Below are 21,725 nucleotides of genomic sequence, written 5' to 3' on the forward strand. Positions count from 1 at the left end.
GGGGAAAAAAACCCTAATTAACATTGGCAGGAAAATTCCTGTTTCATCTGGATTCCGGGAGTCCCCTTTGCAGCTGCTGTGTTATGGCAGTTTAAGCATGACAAGGGCTATTAGCAAAGACTCTTTTTTCTTTTTGCCAAGAAATAAATCCCTTTTTGTTGAAGCCAAACATGTTCCAGGTCAAACGCTCAGCTGGTACGAATCAGTGCAGCTCCACTGAATCCGAGGAAGTGCGGCAGGAGACTCTGCCTGGGCTCCCTGCCCTGCTCCTACAGGGGATGTCAGTGAATTCGAGCTGGATTAAAAATAATGTTCATTATAAAACTAGGAGAATCCTAGAAAATAGTTTGCGGGAGAAAAGCTTTTAAGTGATTGCTTAGTTCCACCTCTTCTACAGTAAGCAGTTGGGTTTGACAGTCAGGATGTTGGGTTTTACTATGAAAATGAATGGCAAAGCTTGGTGCCAAATTCCACTCAGGAAGGTTTCCTGGCGGGGGGAGCTCCTGGGCGCGCTTTGCCTGTTCTTACAAGAAAGCAAAGCCGGGCACAGCCCCAGAGCTGCCACTCCTTCCTCCTTTTGCTCCCTTGCTGAGACTCGGGGCAGCGCTGCAGCAAGACGTTCAGCTCCAGGGATGCATTACTTTGCCTTACGTCCCCGTACGTCTCCCAGCAGAGGTTAGAAATATCTGCTGCTACGGTCAATCCAAGGAGCATCCGTGGCCGGCCACCCCTTGCTCTATCCTTGCTGCAGCTCTGCTTCTGAGCACCGTCAGGGAATGAGATTCCCGGCTCCCAGGGGCTGGGGACAGCCTCCGGGCAGCCAGAACTGCCACGGCAGGCCCAGACTCGGCTGAAGGCTTTTGGTTTAGCTAACGTGTGTCACCTCCAGAAAAGAGGCTGGAGAGGAAACTGAGGGAAAGGTGAAGGGCAGAGTCGGGTGTTTTGTTTTCTATGGAGGGACGGGTCCAGGCAGGCACTCTGAGCATCCCTACTGCTGCCGAGTCAGACGCGTTTGCTTGCCCAGATGGTGGCTCAACCTCTCCTTCCAGATGCACAATCAGTCCCTGGGAGCTGCAGCAAGTCCCTCAGCCTTGGACTTTGCTGGTGCCAGTGCTGTCCTTTAACCCCAGCAGCCAGTCACAGTTTACACACTGGTAGGAACCGGGCAAACACAGAGGGAAGGGCTTTGTGCAGGGAACAGGAATGAATCCAAGCATTCATTTCTCCTGCCAGAGCAGCCTCCCACCCTGCAGGACCAGGGGGGACCAGCGCTTCCCACCAGCCGTTTGCTGCCACCGTGAGCCTCAGTAGCGCGGTCCCCTTCCCTGGGGAGGGTTCGGAGGGCAGGGCAGAGATTTATATGGTTTTGCACTCGTGTGTGCCAGGGAGCGGTGGGAAGAGCCGAGGCAATTCTGCCCATTGGTCTGCCAGGAGCCTCCCAGGTGTAAATACTCACGTCTGAGCCCGGCTGGATGGGATTTGTCACCCTGCCTGGCTTTGGCTGCAGCCTGGGGACGTTGGTCCCCTCTGCTGCACTACGGAATGCGGGTTGTGGGATCAGGGTGAGAATCCATAAATCACGCTGGGGACAGGCGGGAAGAGGTGGACGGAGGGGCGGCGTGTCTGACTCTTCCCACAAAGAGCTCCTTGATACCATCTAACGCTCACGCTCCTGAGACCCCAGGCTTCCCGTATCGCTGCTCCGCACGCTGCTGCTGCTGAGCAGCTGACTCAGCCGATAACCAGAGGATTACGGCTCCTTGTAAAACCCAAGGTCAAAAAACCAGTAGGAAAATCAGAGCATAATAACTACCCCTAACAAAGGGCTGGGTGCAGCCCCGACGTGGAGCATTGGGGTCCTTCTGCAGCTCTCTGTGTGCTTCCTGGGGGGCAATGAGGTGGGGGGTAACGTGTTTCCCCTCCATCCTATTTCTCTGGAGCGTAACAGGGGTGAAGTGTTGTGCATGCCCATCCCGGGGCAGCTCCAACGCTCACAGCCAGCCCTCAGAGAAGCTGCTCAGGTCCCTCCTGTCCCCATCCCAGCTCTGCCATCCCGGCTGCTGTCACCTCCACAGATGAATGCATCCTTTCAGCCTGCGTGTGAACAGCAGGGGTGGCTGCTTAGGATTTCTTTTCATCTTTCACCTAAAAGAAAAAGAAATATCCTTGCTTTCTCTTGCGGAGATGTGCCTGGAGAGGGTTTGCGGGAGCCCTTTTGTCTGAGATTTTGCCTTGGCATTCAGTAGCACCCCCAGGTTCGGTGGCTGGAGCCACAGTTTCAGTACAGGGTTGTTTGGAGAAGGCACACACCCTCACATGCATAAACACAGAACACAGTTACATTTATAGAAATGTACCAAAAAAAGAGAATCCTCCCTCGGCCTCCCACTCCCGTGCCCCTCAGCAGCCCAAACACAGGGCTGGGCTGGAGGTGAAGCCCTGGAGCAGGAGGGGAGGCTGCAGTGTCTGCGGGCAGACGTCTGCGGCTTCCACCTTCCCCATGCTCTTCTTGCCTCCTGGGCAGAGCACTGGAGCCGTCCTGGGCTGGATCTCCTCTCTTGTCCGTCACGTACAGCATCCCTCCTGCCTTGGGCTCCTGCCCTGCTCCATGAAGGCTCAGGGAGCAGAAGTACGTTAAAAGTGGGAGTAATCCCTGAACGAGTAAGAGGGCAAAAGATAATTTATCTGTCTAGCCTCTTCATCATCTGACATGGTGATGCGGGGAAGCTAGAAAAACGTGAAGTCCTTCAAGCACTTTTTAAAAGGGAAAAAAACCCCCAACCCAACAATTTTCTGGTCAAATTTTCAGAGGCTCAAGGCTTGCAAGCCACTCAAAGCTAATGCTGGTGAACTGTGCAAAAGTGCTGGAGCGGAGAGGTAGGACACAGAGAGCTCCTCAAACACGAATGTCAAATGTCTCCGATGCTCTGGACCCAAAGTGCTGTAAGTGTTCCCTGCTGTGGAAAGCGGTTTGCTTCAGCAGCTGCAAATTCACCACATCTCTCAAATACCAGGAGTGGGGGCAGCCCCACTTAACCTGCAGGAACAAAACCAAAGGCTTTAGGCTAGAGAGGAATCACCTGGGCTCATGCAGTCCTAAACTACAGTTTGGGCTAGGCACTAGTCTTTGGGCTCGTTCCTGTGTCTCTTGGGGTAAGCTCTTCATACTGAAAGCATACCAGACCTTGCTTATCCCCTTATTCACAGTGGAGATGCTGCAACAACACAGTTGGTCCTATAAAAACAGGGCTGGGGTGAATCACCGATTTCTTTTTTTCTTTTAAAATCTGATCTGAAACCCTTTGACATTTTGATATGCATATCCATATTGTTGATTTGCATTTAGATCCTCAAAAAAAGGTTGCCGAGGAAAAAACCCAGGGGGGTTTGTCAGCAGTAGGATGCTGGGTTTTGCAGAGTTTCATCCAGAAACGGAAAGCCTCCACTTCTCCATCGCAGTCAGCAGCTGACACTGCTGAGCAGCCCAGGAAAAAAGGCTGGAAAGAGGGTGCAGACATGACATAGCATTTGCAGAAGATCATGCTTAAACTTCCAAGAGAGAGAACCTCTCTTCTGCTGCCAGATCATGATGTAAACTTGGTGCCACCACGTGAACCACCCCATGAGTAGCTGTGGTTGTGCTCGGTGCCGGGCACGGCTCCCCACGCCGGAGCTCATTCACAGACTCCCAGGGAGCCCACCCAGACCCACCACCCCTTCCCAGGGGCCATGTCCTGGTGTTAGGGGCAGGAATCGCTGCTCAGAGCAGCCTCTCTGGTCGCTCTTACTCACCGCTCGATGATGCTGTTGTTGAACTGGAGATCACAAGTTACTGACCTCATCTGCTCCAGGAGCTCCTGCATCCTGCCGGGGACACAACCAGCCCCTTACCCCCGTGCTGCTCAGCCTCCTGCTCCCCGCAGGACCACGTCCTGCAGAAGGGCTGGCTGAGCCGGCAGGGATGACGACCCACGGGTCGCCGAGCGGGGATCGCACCCGGCAGGGCCACGGCGTGCGCGGCGGTGAAGGGCTTTTAACGCAGACTGTCCCAGCCCTGCAGACGCGGAGCCCTCGCCCCAACGCTTGCCCGGTTGCTGGTGCAGAGGATGAGCAGCGGGAGGTCCCGCTTCTTCCCAGGGGAGCTGGGCTGTCCGCAAAACCCTCTTCCAAAAAGACTCACCGAAAAGCCATCTCCTGGCGTGCCTGGCTCAGATGGAAGGGTGAAGGCACGGGAGGAACCGGGGCCAAACTCCGTTTCTCCGTCTGGAGAAACCTGTCCAGAGCCTGCAGAGACGGAGAGACTTGGCAGCCCTGGGCAGACAGCGGGGCTGTTCATGGTGGTCTGATCCCCGGGTGCTGCAGTGCCTGGGCTCTTTCTCCCTGCAGCCCTGCGAGTGCGGCGTGCCTACCCCGGGACAAAACACTTTGGGGAAATGACGCCTACATAGTCACACGCAGCACATCCACTTCGTCAGTTCAAACGAAATAAAATAACCAAAGGACTAGGGCATCTACTGGGTGGCTGTGCCGCAGCTTGGCAGGTAGTCCATCGCGAAAGCTGGAGGTGAAGCATCATTTTTCTACTACAGCAATTCCTGTTTACCGGGTACAGATTCCCGTGCGCCAGGCAGTCCTCCAGACCAGGGGTGCCACTGCCAAAGTTTTACCCATTCCTCGCTCGCGCAGTGGGGGGAAGCAAGCTCTCCGGTGTGGATCACCCCCAAAGAACTGCAGCAAGTTGTTTAAAAATGCTCCAGGGTTTCCCTACTGAAGACAGGCGCTCATGCATACGGTGGGTGCTGGGAGAGGGGAGCAGCAGCGTTATCTGGAAGCGGGGAGATGCTGTGCAGCTGCACCCCGGGCAGGACCCCGCGCGGGCACCTACGCTCTGCAGGCAGTCCTGGCACTCCATTGCCTCCACGCTGCAGGCGCTGATGCAGTTGCTGAGCCTCTTCAGATGTTTCTTTATCTCACAGACTTTCCTAGAAAGAAAAACGATGAGAAAATTCCCGGTCAGTGTTCGGCAGCAGCGTGGTTATAATTTTTTTGCGTGTGTGTTTTACTTCTGTACTGCTTTCTGCAAACCTGTCTGGATTTAAGTTAAAATCCTGAAGGAAAGCAAGTGAGTCACAACAGCGTTGTAATCGCAGCTGCAGCTCTGCTAATAGCCACCATAGGCCAGGTTATCCAAACAACACTAATAGCAAATTAATTAGGGAAAGTGTTGCTTATATGAGAGACAGCTCAAGCCCATCCCTTCTGCCGTAAGTGCCGCGCAGGCCGGTCCTCCGTGCCCTGTGGAGGACTGACCATCTGCTCAAAAAGGCTTCTTGCTTTTGCATTTCTTCATACATGCTCTCCTTTCGCATTTGAAGCGTATGAAGGCCAGAAGGGTTCCCCCCGCGCACGTCCTTGGGGCCAGTCTCTCTGCAGGCACCACGGCTGACACCAAAGCCCCAACCAGGCAGCATCTCGGCGGGCTCTGCCGCTGGGGCTGAGCTGGGCCAGGATGGTGCGACCAGTGCCCTGCTCTGCTCTGCCCCAGCCTGGGGTGTAAATCCTCCTGTGAGTTTTTTGGGGACCGACTGCCTTGTTCCTGCCAGGGTGAGGGGCACCAAGGTGGAGGTGCCACGCACCCAGCAGGTGCGCCGTGAGTTGGATGAAAAGAGACTTGGTTTGGCTTTAAAAAAAAAAAAAAGAAAAAAGGAAAGAATATTTCAGGTGAACGGTCCACCTCCAGTCCCCAGAAAAACAGCCACCACACCACAACCCCTGGCTGCTAGCAGGAAGAAACTCAAAACAGGACGATTAAAACTGAACTAACAATAAATCAAAAATATCCACTTGTGACTCACGGTGCCTTCTCCCTAAGGACAGAAAAACAGATACAAAAATACTCCAGAAGAACATGAAGAAGCTTTTTTCCTCCCTGTGAGCAAAGCTAAAAGCCCTGCTTTAGTGCAGACAGGGCTCCTGCGCTGCGTGGGTTTTGTGGGGCTCTACACCCAGAGAGGAATCCCACCCTGAGACAAAATTCCCACTGAAGCCAAGGGGAGATTTCAGTGCCCCGTGATGGGACATGGTGGGAGGCGACTGTGGGCAACATCTTCTGTCCCCGAAGTGAAACCTGCCCGTGGGCGAGGGTTTGCAGCGTGGAAAGTCCCGGCTGCACAAGCTGAGGCTGGAAAGGGGAGAAGGCAGGGACGAGGCAAGGCAGGACAGGGCAGGGACAGGGCAGACACTGCCTGCTGCTCCTGGGACATTCCTGAGCACCTGGGACAAACTTCTAGCCTAAAAATCCACCCCCTAGTAAATCCTGTGCAGGGCTACTCCACACCAGAAATAGGGACCAGGTCAAAAGCCGGGTTTAATTCTAGGAGGCATTCTAGAAAATCGTTCTCCTTCTGCCCACACTGGCAGCCCAGGGGAACGGATGCTCCTCTCTAAAAGGAACCTTGCAATAAAAATCCAATTTCTGCAACATCCTCTTCCCCTAACGGCCTCCTCCTCACCCCTGCTCTTTGCTGCTGCGATAGGCAGTGGATTGTGCTCAATCACCACAAGGTAATTTGCTCTTTGCATTATTCCCCAAACGCCGTTTAACAGAAAATCATTCCTAATAAGTAGATCTCTTTGTCTCAATAGCAATTTTGTCCTGATAAAATAACCTCTCCCCATCAGAGAGCGAGGTAACCAGCTGCTTGAACTCAAGCTGCGAGTTTGGGGGGCTTTTTAAAAACAAAAAACTTAAAACAACAGGGCAGAAATACATGGCAAGGGATAAGAACCAGCGTACACAGCAGGATTTCTAGCAGTCACACAGAGCTGCTTCTTTAAGGCCTTATTACCCCTTTACGAGTCCCTCGGCAGCAGTTACCAACAACATCATCTCCATCTGCTTCCCAATACTCAATCAATAGCAGAGTGCATTCTGAAGCCCTGGTCGTTGGAAGGTTACTGGAAAGTCCCCTCTCCCATCCCCACCAGCTCCGAAAGCCAGAGCCCCGAAACCCCAGGGGCTGGTACCTCATCCTGCTGCCGTGGAGGGCCAGAGCCTCCTGGTACTGCTGGACACAGTTGTCCTGGAAAATCAACAGAACCTTCCTGGCCAGATGCCCTAAATTCACCCTAAAACCAGGAGAAAGAAAAAAAAAAAAGAGAGAACACTGTTATTTCCTTAAATGTATGAAAATGAACATCACAGTTCACATGGCAGGAGACCTAAAGCTGGCTCCCAAATGGAGAAAGAGGGACTGGATGCTCAGTAATGAATTTTGCATCAGTGTTACAGAGCAAACACAACCTAATTATGATGAAGAGGGCAGGGGGGTTTCGGGGGCCAGGGGGACCCAGCTGGGTTGTCATCCCCACCCCTGGGGCACTTCTGAGAAGTCTTTACCTTGGAATTTTAGGCAAATGTCCAAGGTTAGACTGAAGATTAATTAAGATAAAGGAGTTGCCCGTTAAATTGCACCATCCCTGGTATATATTGAAGTGCGCTTTATTTCTTGCCTATGTAAAATTCCCCCACTTTCAGTGGAAACTGAAAGGAGGATTTTTAAAGGCACAAAAGGCGTCAGACACTTCACCCCCACTGAAAGTCAAGCAGACGTGAAAGCATGGACACTTCCTAAATCAGCATCTCAGCGAATAAATGGCCACAAACTAAGTATTGTGTGAGCAATAGCCTGAAATGTGCTTATCCCCGCAGTCCAACGCAGGGATTTGGCCCACCAGCAGCACCCTGCCCCTGGGTCTGCAGGGTTTTTCTCCCATCTTCCTCTGAAATAGCTTGTAGCTTCAAAGTTTTTGCTGTGAAAGGTCCCGCATGGATGAACCATCACAGAAGCCGTTTACAGGTGCCCTCTCTCAGCGTTAGTGACCCAGGAATATTTTACATCCCCTTAGGATTCAATCAGAGACACCAAACACCTGGAAAAGGGAGAGGGTTGGGACTTACTTATCCAGCTTGTGTATTTGTTCCTCATTGTAGCCCAGCCCTGAGGAGGAAAGACACCGGTCACCACACGTTTTCTGGTTCATAACCCAATAAATGGGCAATTTCGCAACACACAGAGATCACTCGAGGGGCTTTTCAGGGCCGCAGCCCCTGGGACTACTGTTATGGCACAGAAATAACTGCTAAACCCAGCAAACTGAAATAATCAAATTTTCCACAGGGATGTTCCTGCTGCAGCCCCGTGCCTCGTGCCCCCAGGGCTGCCGTCCCCGGCACTTACGCAGACACGTCCTGGCCTTCTTGAACTGCTTGTAGATCAGCTGCATCTTCTCCAGGCAGCACTCGATCTGCCGGATGCTGAAATCGGGACAGGGAAGGAGACGTGAGACCCCGCAAGAGGAAGGGTATGAGGTTGGGGTGAAATTAGCACTTTGGGGTGAAACCCGAACACGCCGTAACTAGGGGACACTGCGGCTACCCACGTCTGCGCACAGGGACATCACGCAACGTTACACGTGCGTGCACAGGGCTGTTAAAAGCTGTTTGCAATGAAGGGCTGTGCCTGGCTGTTCGGGAGCCCGCGGCGATGTCTGCTCAATCCAGCTGAGAACAGCAGAGCGTTGGCAGGCATTTCGGTAAAGCCGGCTCTACTACAAACCTCTTGTCCTCATGCACTTGTTGCCCGTGCTTCACCAGTTCAGTCAAAATGCCGTCCAGCGCCCCTTGAAAGTCAAAGATGCTGTGGGAGCACTGGCAGAGCTCCTCGGCCACCTGCGGATGAGGAGGAGACGTTGGGGCCGGCTGCTCCGAAAATCACCCGCGGCTGCGGGTGCTCCCCGGCCCCGCACGGAGCCGGCTGCCCGCGGGGGCTCACCCTCTGCAGCCTTGTCTTCACCGTGGCCACGTCCTTCAGAGCCGGCACCCCGCTGCCTGCAGGAACAGCCTCGTACCTGAAGAAAGTCAGAAAACGAATAGTCCTGAAGCAGAACAGAAGCCAGAGGCAGCCGTCACCTGGGCAAAGAAAATCCATCCCGTGGTGGAGGCAGTGTCAGAGTCGCTGGGGTGGTTTGCTCAGGCAATAATTCTGCGTTCAGGGTACCGAATCTGAGCCGCAAGATGCAAAGCGCTGATCCGGTAAAAACTCACCCCGTTGTGTCCAATTTGTTCCAAAATTCTTAGCTTCATAGCCACTGGTTCTACGCCAGATCAGATGTTGTCTGCCTCCCTGCAGCTGGCACGGGAGTGTAACGCCGAGCGGTGCACGCTGGCGAAGTCAGCAGAAATACGCCTGATCCAGACCGTGTTGGAAGGGATGGATAAGGCAGCAGCATCCAGCTGCAGCATTAGCGCTCTTGGCACTACAGCCCTGCGCTAATCCGGCTGAAGTCAATGGGAACCATGTGTCCCTGTCTTTTTGGGTGAAATGGAAATTAAAAGACTTGCTAAATTGAAAAGAATGGAAGAACAGCAGCCCAGCAGCAAAGAATTTTCCACTACAACAACAACAAAACAGAAAAGCAAAATAACCGTGGGTTACTTCAGATAAAACAGGTCAGCTTTCCCTGGGGCAGCCTGAGTGGGAATGAATGCATCGGTTATGTTGAGGACAGCCCAGGGTTTCTCCGTACTTCAGCCTCCGATGAATGCTCCATTCGTGGAGCCTCTTGAATGGAAATAAGAGACATCTCATCACGGATGGTGTGGTCAGGCGGGATGCCGGCTCCGTGGGAACGCAGCACGATGGGCTGCCGGCCGCTGCCCGATGCTCCCCACGCTCGGCTCTCCAAGGCTGTTTGCAGGGAGCGGGGCTGGCCGTGGTGGCCAGACCCCAGAGGGGACGTGGCCCCTGATGCCATCCTGCCCATTATTTTAACTCTCCTGGCAGCAGCGGCTCTTTTTTTCCCCTTTCCCACAAGCTGGCAGCAGCAGCCCTGTCTCCTTCTCGCACTAACTCTGCAGCTCGTGGGCTGTAACAGTCAGAAAACCCTGGAGCAGGAGCCAGGGAGCAAGGACTAATTCTGGGCTCCTGCGAAACCAGGGACCGATCACTAAAAACTGAAGCAAAGAGGGAGAAACAGCCAGAGTGGCTCATGTCCCACAGCCTCCACGTACAGCGAAAAAGCCTCTTACCTTCCAGCTACCAGCTTATTCCTGGAATTTTACTTATTTCTGATTATTCAGGCACCTTTGAGAGTCCTGTATCTTATCTGCAGCAGCCGCAGCCCAGCACCTGCATTCCCGCAGCCGCAAAGCCACACTTACAGCACGCGGGTCTTCACCTCAGTGAGCTGCAGGCAGGTGAGCACCGAAAGAGCCCCTCTCCTCTGCTCCAAAATCCTCAAGCACTCTGTTTTCAGGTTCCCGCTGCCAGGACAGAAAACAGCCCATTCGACTCACGCTCCCCGGCAGCCCGACCTCCGTCCCATCACCGGCCACGCGTGGCGGGGGTTTAGGATGGAGCTGGTGGCTCCTCTCTGGCTGCTCATGAGAAAATGGGGGGCTGGATGCATGTAAAACTGGGTGCAGCTCCTGGGCAGGGGGGTCTTGCCTGCTGGGCACTGTCCTGCCACTGCACAAGAAGTTCCTGCCCCGAAGGAAATAGGTGGGACAGTGAAAATGCACTATTATTATTATTATTATTATTGTTGTTACTACCACTACTATTATTATTACTATTAGAATAATTATTATTCTGTTTTCCTCAGCATCTCCTAAACTGAAAAAAAGTGACTCAACAGTAACAAAGAGGAACGGGAGCATCTTCACACCACCGAGTGGTATTTTCCTATAGGTCCAGCCCCCTCGCAGCCTGGCACTCACTGACCATTGCGCTGTGCCCCCTCCCAGTACGCCCTGACCGCATCCCACCAGACCCAGCGGTCCTGCACTGTCTGGAAGAGGCTGGAAAACCCCGAGGGGTTTAACTCTCGACACACAAATCTCTTGGTGCTGGGAAGGGATGGGGGTCCCCCCCACGCCGCCCACGACCGCGGTGGCTCCGGCACTCACATCACCCAGTGGACCCCTCTCGCCAGCAGCTCCCGGCAGCGCCGCAGGTCCTGGGCGATCCGCAGCGTCTGGTGCACAGCACCCACCGCGCTCTGCAAAAGCAAAGGGTGCTGCCGGCGGCTGCACCTCTGCGGCCGGGGGTCCCCCGGGATGCACGGACACCCCCACGTACCTTGGCTGCGCCGCAGTCGGCCACCACGTCCACCTTGGGGACAAACTTTGGAAACTCAAGGGCTGCTGGAAAGACAGACAGCGGTCACTTTGGGGGGCGAGCCTGGAGCTCCCGAGCCGCGGCTGCAGACCCACAGGGATGTCTCACACCCACCTAAGAAAAACCGGCGGCCGCTCAGGATTTCAGGCAGAGGAGCAGCCGCGATGCTGGAGGCTTAGCGCAGCCCTCCAAGGTATTTTGGAAATGTGGACGAAGGCACGAACCACCTGCAGAGCCCCGTGTGGTGGGTGGCCATGGAGCTACAGCACACGGCGGGGGAAAACTGACCCTGAAACCTCCTAATCCTGCTACAGCATCGTAACCCTTCCACCTCCTGCTGTGCACTGGAGTCTATTAGGATAATAATTTAAGGAAATCTCTCTTATGGCACCCACCCGGCATGCCGTGATGCATCTCCAAGCCAACGGTACTCACGGTCTCTGTATCTCACTCCTACTATCTCTTCTGGCTGCTCCGCGGTGCTCAGCAAGGTCAGGGGGTTGTGCTCTGTGGTTTTGCAGAAATTATGAGCTTGCAGATTAGGATCCAACTCATACAGATGGCCTTCAAAAAAATATTCTTGATGGTGAGGGACTATATTTGTTTGTTTGAAGACAGCATCTAAAAACTTGGTGGTACTGAAATGAAGAAGAAATGAAAGGATAGGGAATAAGCAATGAGCGCTCAGATTTCCATCGCTTTAACAGCCTGCCACCCTCTTCTCATAGTAAAATACTGCACAAAGTCAGCAGAGCCCCTCAGACAACCCCCCTGGGGCTCTCCATGTGCCATGCCAGGAGCTGACAGCTCCCAGTTAATGAACTCCCCAGCAAAGGCTGGTTTGAGCCTGGTTTGTTTTAAGCTGGTTTAACTGCGATGCAAAGGGAATGGGTGCTCCCCCCAGGTTCACCTACTGAAGTGAGGGGCCGAGGCTCCTGAGCTCAATTCCCAAATTCACTTTTAACACGGCCTCGGCATCCTTACGTGTTGTAGGAATGGATGTAGATGCGATGCGAGGAAGCTTGCTGCAGGGAGAAGACGTCGACCACGATCCTGTGCAAAATGTCATTGGTTTCTGCGAAAAACTGGTCGAATCCCCAGCATTTCTCCTGATCCGCCTCCAGGATGTTAGCCAAAATGGGTACCAGCTGGTCCTTCAGCCCCCTGCAGCAGCAGCAGAAGAGATGTTAGCACAGACTGGCATAACCCTGAGCCATCACCGCGGTGGTCCGCGGGGCCGGGGAGAGTTGCAGCCCCTCTCTCGTGGCTGAGCTCCCGTACCGACGGAGCCGCGGCCCTGCCTTACACCCCCTTTTCCTGGCTGTAAAGCAAAGGCCTGGTCTGAGAGCTCTGGCTTCTGCAGACGAAAAGCTCATCTGCCTCGTTAAAAACTCCTGCAAGGGACACTCACGCGGAGAGCCGGCAAGTGACGGGCAGCTCGTAGCTCCACTCGATGCTCCCGTTCTCCTGCTTCTGGACCCCTGCGATGGCTCCGGCAGGCTTCTCGGTGGTAATTTTATACCTGTTGAAAGAAAATTTCTTGCAGCTGAAACAAGCCAAGGGACCTCTGTTTGGGCACTACATCCCTCGGGTTCAGCAAAGAGGGAAAGGGCAGAGCATGGATGGGCTGGGAAAGACACGATTAGCAGAAAGAAAAAAAAAACCAAACCACAAAAAACACACAGAGGGAAAATACTTCAGGAAACAGTCAAAAACTTTCAAGCAAACATTAACCCTGCCTTCTCTTCCAGCCATTTAGCCACAAAGTCACGAGAACGTGTTTTGAGGGCAAACGTGGTAAATGGGGCACAGATCCTTTACCACACCGCACATGCACGCTCTTGATGGGCTACATTTCAGGGCTTTCTAGGCTATGTGGGAATAAATAAGCAGCAAATTACGCAGTCTCACGGTGCTGCTGGCACACACCAAGCCGCAGCCGGGTTGTCCTTCAGCCCCCCAGGTCCCACCTCCCCACGCAGCAGCAGCAACCAGCCCTCCCAGCTGGACGCGGTACCTACATGATCTCCTTGTTCCTGCGAGGTCCCCTGAAGGGGACGAAGGGGAGGCTGCCGGTGGCAGCATGGTAGAAGGTGACGCCGATGCTCCAGAGGTCGACGGTGACGCCGTAGGCTTTCTGCTGCGGCTTGCGCAGGACCGCTCGCTCGTACATGTCCGGGTGCTGCAGGGATGAAGCAGAGAGCAGCGCTGCGGGTTTGCATCGAGCCTTGGGTGCTGGGATTGAACACTGACCGCTGGCTTTGGCCTCTCCTGCTGCTGGATCCTCTAAACAAAATGTCAACTGGAACTCTACAACAAAAATGCTGAGCCTCTCTTCTTTGAAAAACGTGGCCCCTTTGAGACTGGGCTCTCCGAGTCACTGCTGCTCTCTACAAGTTGCCCAGCCGTTGGATGGAGGGATGGGGACCAGCTTCCCCCAGGATTCCCAGTGGCCAACCAGACTGGTGGCACGCCATACTCACGAGATATTCCTCCGTCCCATAGACGGACACAAACTTTTCATCATCATCCAGCTCTCGAGCGGCCCCAAAATCCGTCAGCTTATAGATGCTCTGCCCATCTTCCCCCATCAGCCGCATGATGTTCCCAGGTTTGATGTCCCTGTGGACAACGCCGTTCTCGCGGAGGTGGTTCATCCCTGCCACTGGGCACAAGGATGGAAGGCAGCGTTCGTGCGCGGGGCTGGAGCATTTTGCATTTTTGTCGAAATGTAGGAACGTGAGAAGGGCCAGCGAGGGGACAACCCCCAGGGCTGGTTGCACTTAAATGGGGACCAACGTGACTGGGGGAATGGAGACGATGAGCACGGTAGGGCATTGCCCTCCTGCTCCTCCGTCGTGGGACACAGCCTGCTCCCACAGCTGCTTCCCGGCGCAGGTCCGCAAGGAGAAACCCTCAGGCTTCCCCTGAACGCAAAGCTCACAAACCCACGCCGTTCAGAGGTGCAATTTCTGACCTCTCAGCACAACCGTCCCATCCATAGCCTGGGGCTGGCGCCCGCAGGGTCCCACCAGCACCACGAGGTCCCCAGCCCACAGCTTCTTGGCCCTGGGCTGCGCTGGCGGCGGCAGGCAGCCACCCGTCCCGGGACGGGGGGGGGGGGTGCAGGGACCCCTCCCCACTCACCCACGCACTGCAGCACAATGAGGAACTCGGATTCGGCCAAGCCGAAGGCGTTCGCCGGGTCTTCCAGCACGTTCAGCAAGCTGCCGCTCGAGCAGTACTCCATCACCAGCACCTTCTGCTTGCTGCTGCCCTGCAGCGGGGAGCAGACGTGAGGGGCTCGGCCAGCCTCGGGTCCCAGCCGGTGGCCCATCCGCCGCCCCCCCAAGGTGGGACCGGTCCCCTCCCTTGGTTGGTGGGTCCCTGGGTTTCTCCTGCTCAGAAAAACCAGTTTTGGAGAATGTCCCTGCTGTGCCACGCGCCTGGCCAGGGGACAACAGCAGGTCACGTTTGTGCTCCAGCCCAGTGAGCCAGTGCTACCAGTGCCCCCAGTGCTGAAGGGGGTGGGCTGAGGCTTGGTGTGGAGCCAGAGGGAGGTGGGAGGAGAAGGCACCTCGGACCAGCTTCCCTGCATCACTGGCCCAGGGGGTTTCTGAGCTGAGGTCCCACTTACCGTCTCCTCCACGGCAAATAATTTGACAATGTTTTTATGGTTCAGCTTCCTCAGCATCTCGAACTCTCTCATCTGGACCTCCTGGGGCCGGAGGTAGCTGGCGTTATTAAAGACCTTCACAGCAACCAGCTCCCCTGATTTCTGGGGAAAGAGGAAAAGGAGAGAAAGGAAATGGGAGGGGACACCATCCATACCCTAAGCAGCTCCATCAGCTCCGTTACTGTTCCCACATCCCGCTCGGGATGCAAACTACCCTGACACCGTGACGTGTGTTCTGAACAGGCGTCCCCCAGCCTTCGTTTTCTCCATTGCAAAAGCAACCGGCTGTTATTCACCTCCCTTTGCTTCCTGTCCCTGAAGCCCACGTGCTACATGGCAGCGTGTTTATTCAGCTTCATAAAATCGTTTATAGCTGGGGCTGTGGCTGGCAGCTCCCTCCCTGCTCTCTGCGGGACGGGGCTGTTTCCAAACCGTCCTCGAAGCCGCCTCTCCTGCCCTGCGCCCTGCAGAGACAGCTTGCTCAATAAACTTCAAAAGCCAGCAAGGCAGAGAGGCTCTATTCTAACCTTGGCAAGTGTTTGCATGAAATATGCAAATCGCCAAAGACGGGGTTTTCAAAACCTCTGGGCATTCCCCCCAAAACAGCTTCTTCCCCCCCCCCCCCCCAATGCACGGCAGCGCCGGTGAGCCGGACCCGGCTGCGAGCAACCCCAAAAACTGCTCTTGAACCGCAGCCCCGAGCTGGTGCCGCGGAGGGGGTGGGGGGAGTAGCAGCCAAATGAAAAACGAAAATAAAACCCGAAGCAGCCCCCAACGCTGCCGGCAGCCGGGGAGCTCCCGGGAGGGCGAGCAGAGGGGAGCACGGGCATCCCCGCGCCGCGGGGCAGGAGGGATGGAGGGGACAGAGGGGAACCGTGGTTTTGGGGTGGCTGCCCCCCCCCCCCCCCCGGTGCCCCCGCTCACCTTGTTGCGAGCTTTGTAGACGCAGGCCGTGGCACCCTGGCCCAGGAGGTCCTCGGTGCTCCAGAGGTAGTTTGGGGTGCTCTGCATCTCCAGCAGCGCCGCTGCGGGAAGGGGGGGAAAGCACACGGGTCACCCCCAGGGGGGCCGCTGGGCTCCTCCAGCCCCACCACCGAACCCCGGCGTTTATCCGTCCTGGCCTGGCAATGCACGGAGAAAAAAAGCCGACCGTGGGACATAGTCCTTGGCCAGCAGCCGCCAGCCTCCTACCTCGCCAGCACCGAGCGGGCAACACCACACGAAGGGCCGCGCATGGACGGAGCTGTTAGGCTGCCAAAAACCACCCTGTCGCTGGGACCTGTCAGGGCTGGCAGTGAAGCACTGACAGATGCATTAAAAAAAAAAAAAAAAAAAAATACGAGCAAACAAACTGCCGAGCTGCAAGGTGGCGAGAGGCACCTCCCCGCCCCGAGAACAGAAACCTATGGGATTGCAAAACCCGCTCTGCAAGCATCAGCTGCGGCTGGAGGAGGAAATGCTTCAGCTTCCTGCTCGAGAAAAAAAATTCCAGAATTGCAGCCATCCCCAGGCGTGCTGGGCTCCGCAGCCGCTCCGCTGGCTCAGCGGCCAGGGCCGGGATGGACTCCGGTAACAGCAAATGGTGCTGAGCACCAGCCATCACGCAGCTCTGCCTGGGTCGGGGAGTCGGGAAGCGAAATCAGCTCGGGATCTGCATCCAGGGGCTGCGGCAGCCTTCCTTAGCCATGGCGAGCACCCGCCGTGCGCGGGGTCAGTGCTCGGCCCTGGCTGTCCCTGGCACGGGACGCAGCGTCGCACGTCGGGATGCGTTTGCGATGAGCTGCTGCCGCTGTCCTGCTTTACAGAGCCACCGCCTGCTCCGGATGGATCCTCGCGAGCCATGCCAGGGCCGAGGTGGTTTAGCTCAAGCTCTCCATCTCCGAGAGCTGCTGCGCAGGAGTTACAGGTCCCAGAATTTTCCTGCATCCAGCTGCAGGGATGGCTCCTGTAGAACTGCAGCTCCCCATCCCCAGGGGCAGCCCTCGAGCGGGTAAAACTGCTCATAATAAAGGGCAGAAAAGGAGGGAGGAAGCAGGTGTAAATCGAATAAAGAGCCCTGATCCTTTCCCCAGCCACAAACCCATCCCCCATCCCTGTGAAGCAATGGATCCGGCCCAGCCCCGGCACTTGCAAACGCTTCCAGAGGGTTTCAGAGGCGCGCAAGGGGCAGAGGGGAGATTTTGGGGCATTTCCCAGCTCCAGCGCCAGCCGGTCCCGAGCTGCACCGCCAGCATCGCTCTCACCAGGAGTCACGCGGTGATTCAGATCGATCAGGTAGATCAAGGACTTCGCATCTGAGTGCGAAAAAGCGAAGGTGGCTGTGTCGGGGCTGAGCATCGCTGTTCCCCACATGAACACGGACGCCGTCTATCCCACTCCGTCAGTGGGCAGCACCCCGTGATGCTCATGGCAGGGCCACGGCACAGCCTCACCGGGAACCCGGAGCTACAGCAGTCCCTCCATGGGATGTCCCCAGAGAGGGACCAGAACCAGCCCCAAATCCTCAGCACCCAGCCCTGCCAGGGCGAGAGGCAGCAGGGAGAGCAGGCAGGGGTTCACAGAGCCGGCCGGCAGCTGGGATGCAGAACAGGGTGGAGGGTGGGATGCGGGATCCAGGGTGGGATGCGGGAAGCAGAGTGGGATGTAGGAGGCAGGGTGGGATGCGGGAGGCAGAGCGGGGTGCAGGGTGGGAAGTGGGATGCAGGGTGGGATGCGGGGGGTGGGATGTGGGATGCAGGGTGGGAAGTGGGATGCAGGGCAGGGGGGGATGCGGAATGCAGGCTGGGATGCGGAATGCAGGGCGGGATGTGGGAGGCAGTGCAGGGTGGGAAGTGGGATGCAGGGCAGGATGCAGGGTGGGATGCAGGAGGCAGGATGGGATGTGGTATCCAGGGTGGATGCAGAGCAGGGTGCAGGGCGAGATGTGGGATGCAGGGCAGGGTGGGATGTGGGGTGCAGGGCAGGATGCAGGAGGCAGAACAGGGTGCAGGGTGGGATGCGGGAAGCAGGGCTGGATGTGGGAGGCAGAGCGGGATGTGGGAGGCAGAGCAGGGTGCAGGGTGGGAAGTGGGATGCAGGGCAGGATGCAGGGTGGGATGCAGGAGGCAGGACGGGATGTGGTATCCAGGGTGGATGCAGAGCAGGATGCAGGGTGAGACGTGGGATGCAGGGCGGGGTGGGATGCATGGTGGGATGCGGGATGCAGGTTGGGATGCAGGGTGCAGGGCAGGATGCAGGAGGCAGAACAGGGTGCAGGATGGGATGCAGGGTGCTCAGAGCACGCCCCCGCTGCCGGCACAGGGCAGAGCGGGGCTGCTCGCTCTGCCCGCTCGCTTTCTGGCCCAGAGACACCCACGCCTCGCCCTGCCCAGCCTCAGCACCAGCAGCCAGGGTCTCACCAGCACAAATTATTTCAGGCTGGTGTGGACGTGTGTCTGAGGGCCCTGTCCTCACAAAATGAAGCCTACAAAGGTAGGCGAGTCCATCGGCGTGTGGTGCATCCAAAAACTGATATGACACTTCACCAGCCTGCACACAAACTCTGCGCCTATAGTTTGCTAATTACTGCTGAGCTTCACTTCCCAGCCACGTGCGAGTCTGCTTGAGAAACCTGCCAGAGAGCTGCTCAGCTGCCAAACTGCGGGGCACGGGCTGGCCCTTGCCCTGAGCTTATCGAAGGGGCGGCTCAGGCTGGTGCCGGGAGCAGAGTTCATGACAGCTGCGGAAGCGGCGTGACGTAAGTCTAACCAAGCGAAACTTTTAATCGCTTTGATTAAAGTCATTTTGCTGCAGCTCAGCTAACAGGAAGAGAAAGGGAGAGGGTGACTTCTTGAAGTCATTTCCAGCCTTATTTTCTATGCGTGTGGTAACTCGTGTCCTTGTCCCCTCCAAATGGGACCATTAATCTCTCTGCACAAGCTCACACGCTGTGGGTGCAGGATCCAGCGTGGGTATGTGCTGGCTGGGCTGCTTTGTGGTATCCCTCCCTCACCAGACAAAAAAGAATTGTCGATTAGAGCTGGAGATGCTTGAGAAGCCTTTCCCCAGGCAGAAAAAACCCCGCATTTTGTTTCTCATCTCTGACCACCACTGAAATCATAGATAAGAGCAGTTAACGCAAGGAAGAGGGGCAAGTAAAACCTCTGGAGGGAAATCCCGGCTTTTTCCTAGAGCTGCCCAAAGGCCAGGAGCTGCTGTGGATTCAGTGGTGCATCGTGCACCACATGCTCACCCCCTGCACCCGCTGCGGCTCTGCAAATTCAGCTCCTGCCCAGGAGCCCCGGGAGCCCGAGGAGCCCGTCCAGGGATGGTGGAAAGGGGCCGTTCTGCAACTCAGCTGTCTACTGTAAGAAGAAACTGAAACAAAGATTTTTAAAGGCAGAAACCCCAGACTCAGGCATTTTTCTGAGACTTTTGACCTGTACGCGGTGCTTCAGCTTTCACTGATGGGCAAGCAGATTTGGGCTGGTGCGGGGTAAAGACAGACAGGAAGGAAATAATCAAAATATTTTATAACACCCCAAAAAAAGATTACTTTCAGGTTGTGCTGCAAGTCTTTTCACACAGTTCTCCATAAACATTCCCAAAAGGGAAACCAACATGCCTTGATGCCAGGATGGTGCCAGCCCTGGGAGCCCAGGGACTCCAGGACATCCCAGTTACCCCAGCAGCTCTCCTGGCTGGTCGCACCTTCAGGTTCAGCCTCGGTGGGAGATCCCAGTCCAACCCCAGGAACTCACCCGCTGGGTTTTTCCCTGAAATAGATCCCAGCTCCTTTCAGACCCCCCTTCCCTTCTTTTGCTCTCCTTTTACATTTCCTAGCTTATTTCCTTTCCCCGGTTGCCCCAACAGCAGTTTTTATCCTCTCTGTCTCAAGGCTGACACCCACATCCCATCTGACCCGCTCAGAGCGTTCACGTCCATCGTCAGAAACCAGTCAGTCACACTCAGCACCAAACCTGCGGCGAGAGCCCACGGGAGACAAATCCTGCGTGGGACCCGTGTGCCCGTTTTGCACCGGCTGGGAGAGCAAAACCACGGCCTCGAACCCAAATTTGTAATAAAAAAATAATTGTTCCAGCTGGTGGCAGCAAAGCCTAAAAAATAAAGGCCAAGCAGCGTGCTGTGCCTACAGCAGGCACCTTGTCCTTGGGGGGGGCTTGGGACACAAAACCGGGGCACAACCAGGAGCAGGGGAAAGCCACGGTCCCGCTGCTGTCCCCACACCGTCCCTGCGACAAAAACCAGTTCCTTGGCACGTGCGGAGCGTGGGACACGTCCAGGAGAGACCACAGCCCCAGGGACCCCCTGTGCCGGGGGCACCCGCTGAGCACCCGGCTGCACGCTGCGTTACGCACCCCGTTGCACGCCCGGTTGCACACTCGGTTGCGTGCAAGGTTGCTGCACGCCCAGGTTGACTTTTGCCTGCAGCAGGGTTTGTCCCAACCAAAAAAAGCAAAGCAAAGCAAAGCAGGACCCAGGTGCGGCCTCGCTGCGTGTCCCATCTCTTCACATCCCGATCCCACGGTCCTGCCCGGAGCATCACCTTTCCCACCCTCACCGCCCCTTCACAAGTGGCCGAATCCTTCCATCCCTTACCGCCGTGTTTCTTTATCCATTAAAACCAAACGTAGCAAAAGGTTTGCGAGGAGAGGGTCAGACCTAGGCGCAGTTCGGCAGAAATGATGCGATCAGAAGGGTTTAAGGGATTAATTACAGTGTCCTCCTCTGTGCTGTTGGACTGCAGCGACTAACGGAAAATAAAAAGCAATTTGTTCTATGCGTCACCCCGTTACCTTTCTGACTCCTATTTCATGCTTTAAAAAACCCCAACGACCAACGTGCCAGAAGCCACCTGCGTCCCCCAGAAATCAACGGACACTAATCGAAGATTCACTCAGACGGAAGGGAAGCAGGATTCACCCCAGCTGCCAGTTTAGGGAGGTCGGCTCCCGGCTCACCTGGCCTCTTTGGCCGATCCCGGAGGAGGCAGAGCCCCGGCGGGCAGCGCTGGGGCCAGCCTTGGGCCAGCCAAGGTGGGTGCTTGGCTGCACAAGCCATGGTGCGGTTTCAGGGTCTGCGCTGCAGTTTCAGTTTAACACGGATGCCGGGCAGGATTCTCCCACCCTGCGCAGCCGGAGTTTGCTAAACCCCTGCCAGCCGCCCCGCAGCAGGACCGGGCGCTGGGGTGGCAAAGGCGCATCTGCAAAAGGCAGCAACAAAAGCGCCGTGACAACCTCAAAGTGCAGTCCCCAGGTTAAAAAAAAACAACTTACTTTGCGTATTAGAGGCACAGGTCCGTCCCACCTTGCTGCAAAGTAGACCTGCACTCTGCAGAAAACTGGGTTTTTTTCAGCAAAACAAGCTTCTCCAGCAGCAATTTGAGACGCGAGAGGCAGATACCACAGAGCAGTTGCTGCCTTGCCCACCGCGGGCGCCCAGCCTGCTTTAAGGCATTACCATTTAGGCTGCTGTGATTTGAGCTACTAAACTAGTGAGTAAAAGCATCCCGGCTTTGCAGCTCCTGAACCCCTGCACCAGCTGCTTTTAGAGGAGACGTGGGCCATCACCAGCACGGGGGGAGCGGCCGCCCGAGCCCCCTCCTCGCCCTGGTCCCCGGGGAGCACAGGGATGCTCCGTTCCCGCAGGAGCTGAGCCCAGGGGCTGTGGGGTTGGGTTGTCCCCAGCTGACTTCCAGCACAGAACAAAATGGCTCGGTTAAACGTGAAACCTCACCGTAAATAATTCATTCCTTGAAACCTAAACAAAGAGAATCCAAAATGACAAAACCCTGAAACCGTTTCCCCGCCGTGCTCTGAAGAAGGCATACTGAAAAACCGAGATGGGGAAAGCCAGTAATAATAATAACG

General features: G+C 55.9%; 1 protein-coding gene across 3 annotated transcripts; it reads right to left on the minus strand.

The window, feature by feature from the left end:
• Nucleotides 1-215: 215 nt before the first annotated feature.
• Nucleotides 216-16,244, minus strand: IKBKE (inhibitor of nuclear factor kappa B kinase subunit epsilon). 3 transcript variants are annotated; one of them, XM_049832683.1, is made up of 21 exons: nt 16,048-16,244; nt 15,781-15,881; nt 14,818-14,958; nt 14,328-14,457; nt 13,664-13,845; nt 13,202-13,362; nt 12,592-12,702; nt 12,165-12,344; nt 11,616-11,818; nt 11,142-11,206; nt 10,970-11,061; nt 10,223-10,324; nt 8,835-8,910; nt 8,619-8,731; nt 8,241-8,317; nt 7,961-8,000; nt 7,027-7,128; nt 4,886-4,982; nt 4,181-4,284; nt 3,793-3,864; nt 216-3,037 (listed from the first exon to the last, which is right to left on the minus strand). In XM_049832683.1, the coding sequence occupies exons 2-21, from the start codon at nt 15,865-15,867 to the stop codon at nt 3,004-3,006; spliced, it is 2,169 nt and encodes a 722-aa protein (XP_049688640.1). In that variant the 5' UTR covers nt 15,868-15,881; nt 16,048-16,244; the 3' UTR covers nt 216-3,003. The 3 variants fall into 3 exon arrangements, with proteins under 3 accessions (XP_049688640.1, XP_049688641.1, XP_049688639.1); XM_049832684.1 differs by having other exon boundaries at nt 11,142-11,203; nt 15,781-16,244; XM_049832682.1 differs by having other exon boundaries at nt 15,781-16,244.
• Nucleotides 16,245-21,725: the final 5,481 nt, after the last annotated feature.

The sequence above is a fragment of the Accipiter gentilis genome, chromosome 29 (assembly GCF_929443795.1).
Source record: "Accipiter gentilis chromosome 29, bAccGen1.1, whole genome shotgun sequence".
Classification (NCBI taxonomy): Eukaryota; Metazoa; Chordata; class Aves; order Accipitriformes; family Accipitridae; genus Astur; species Astur gentilis.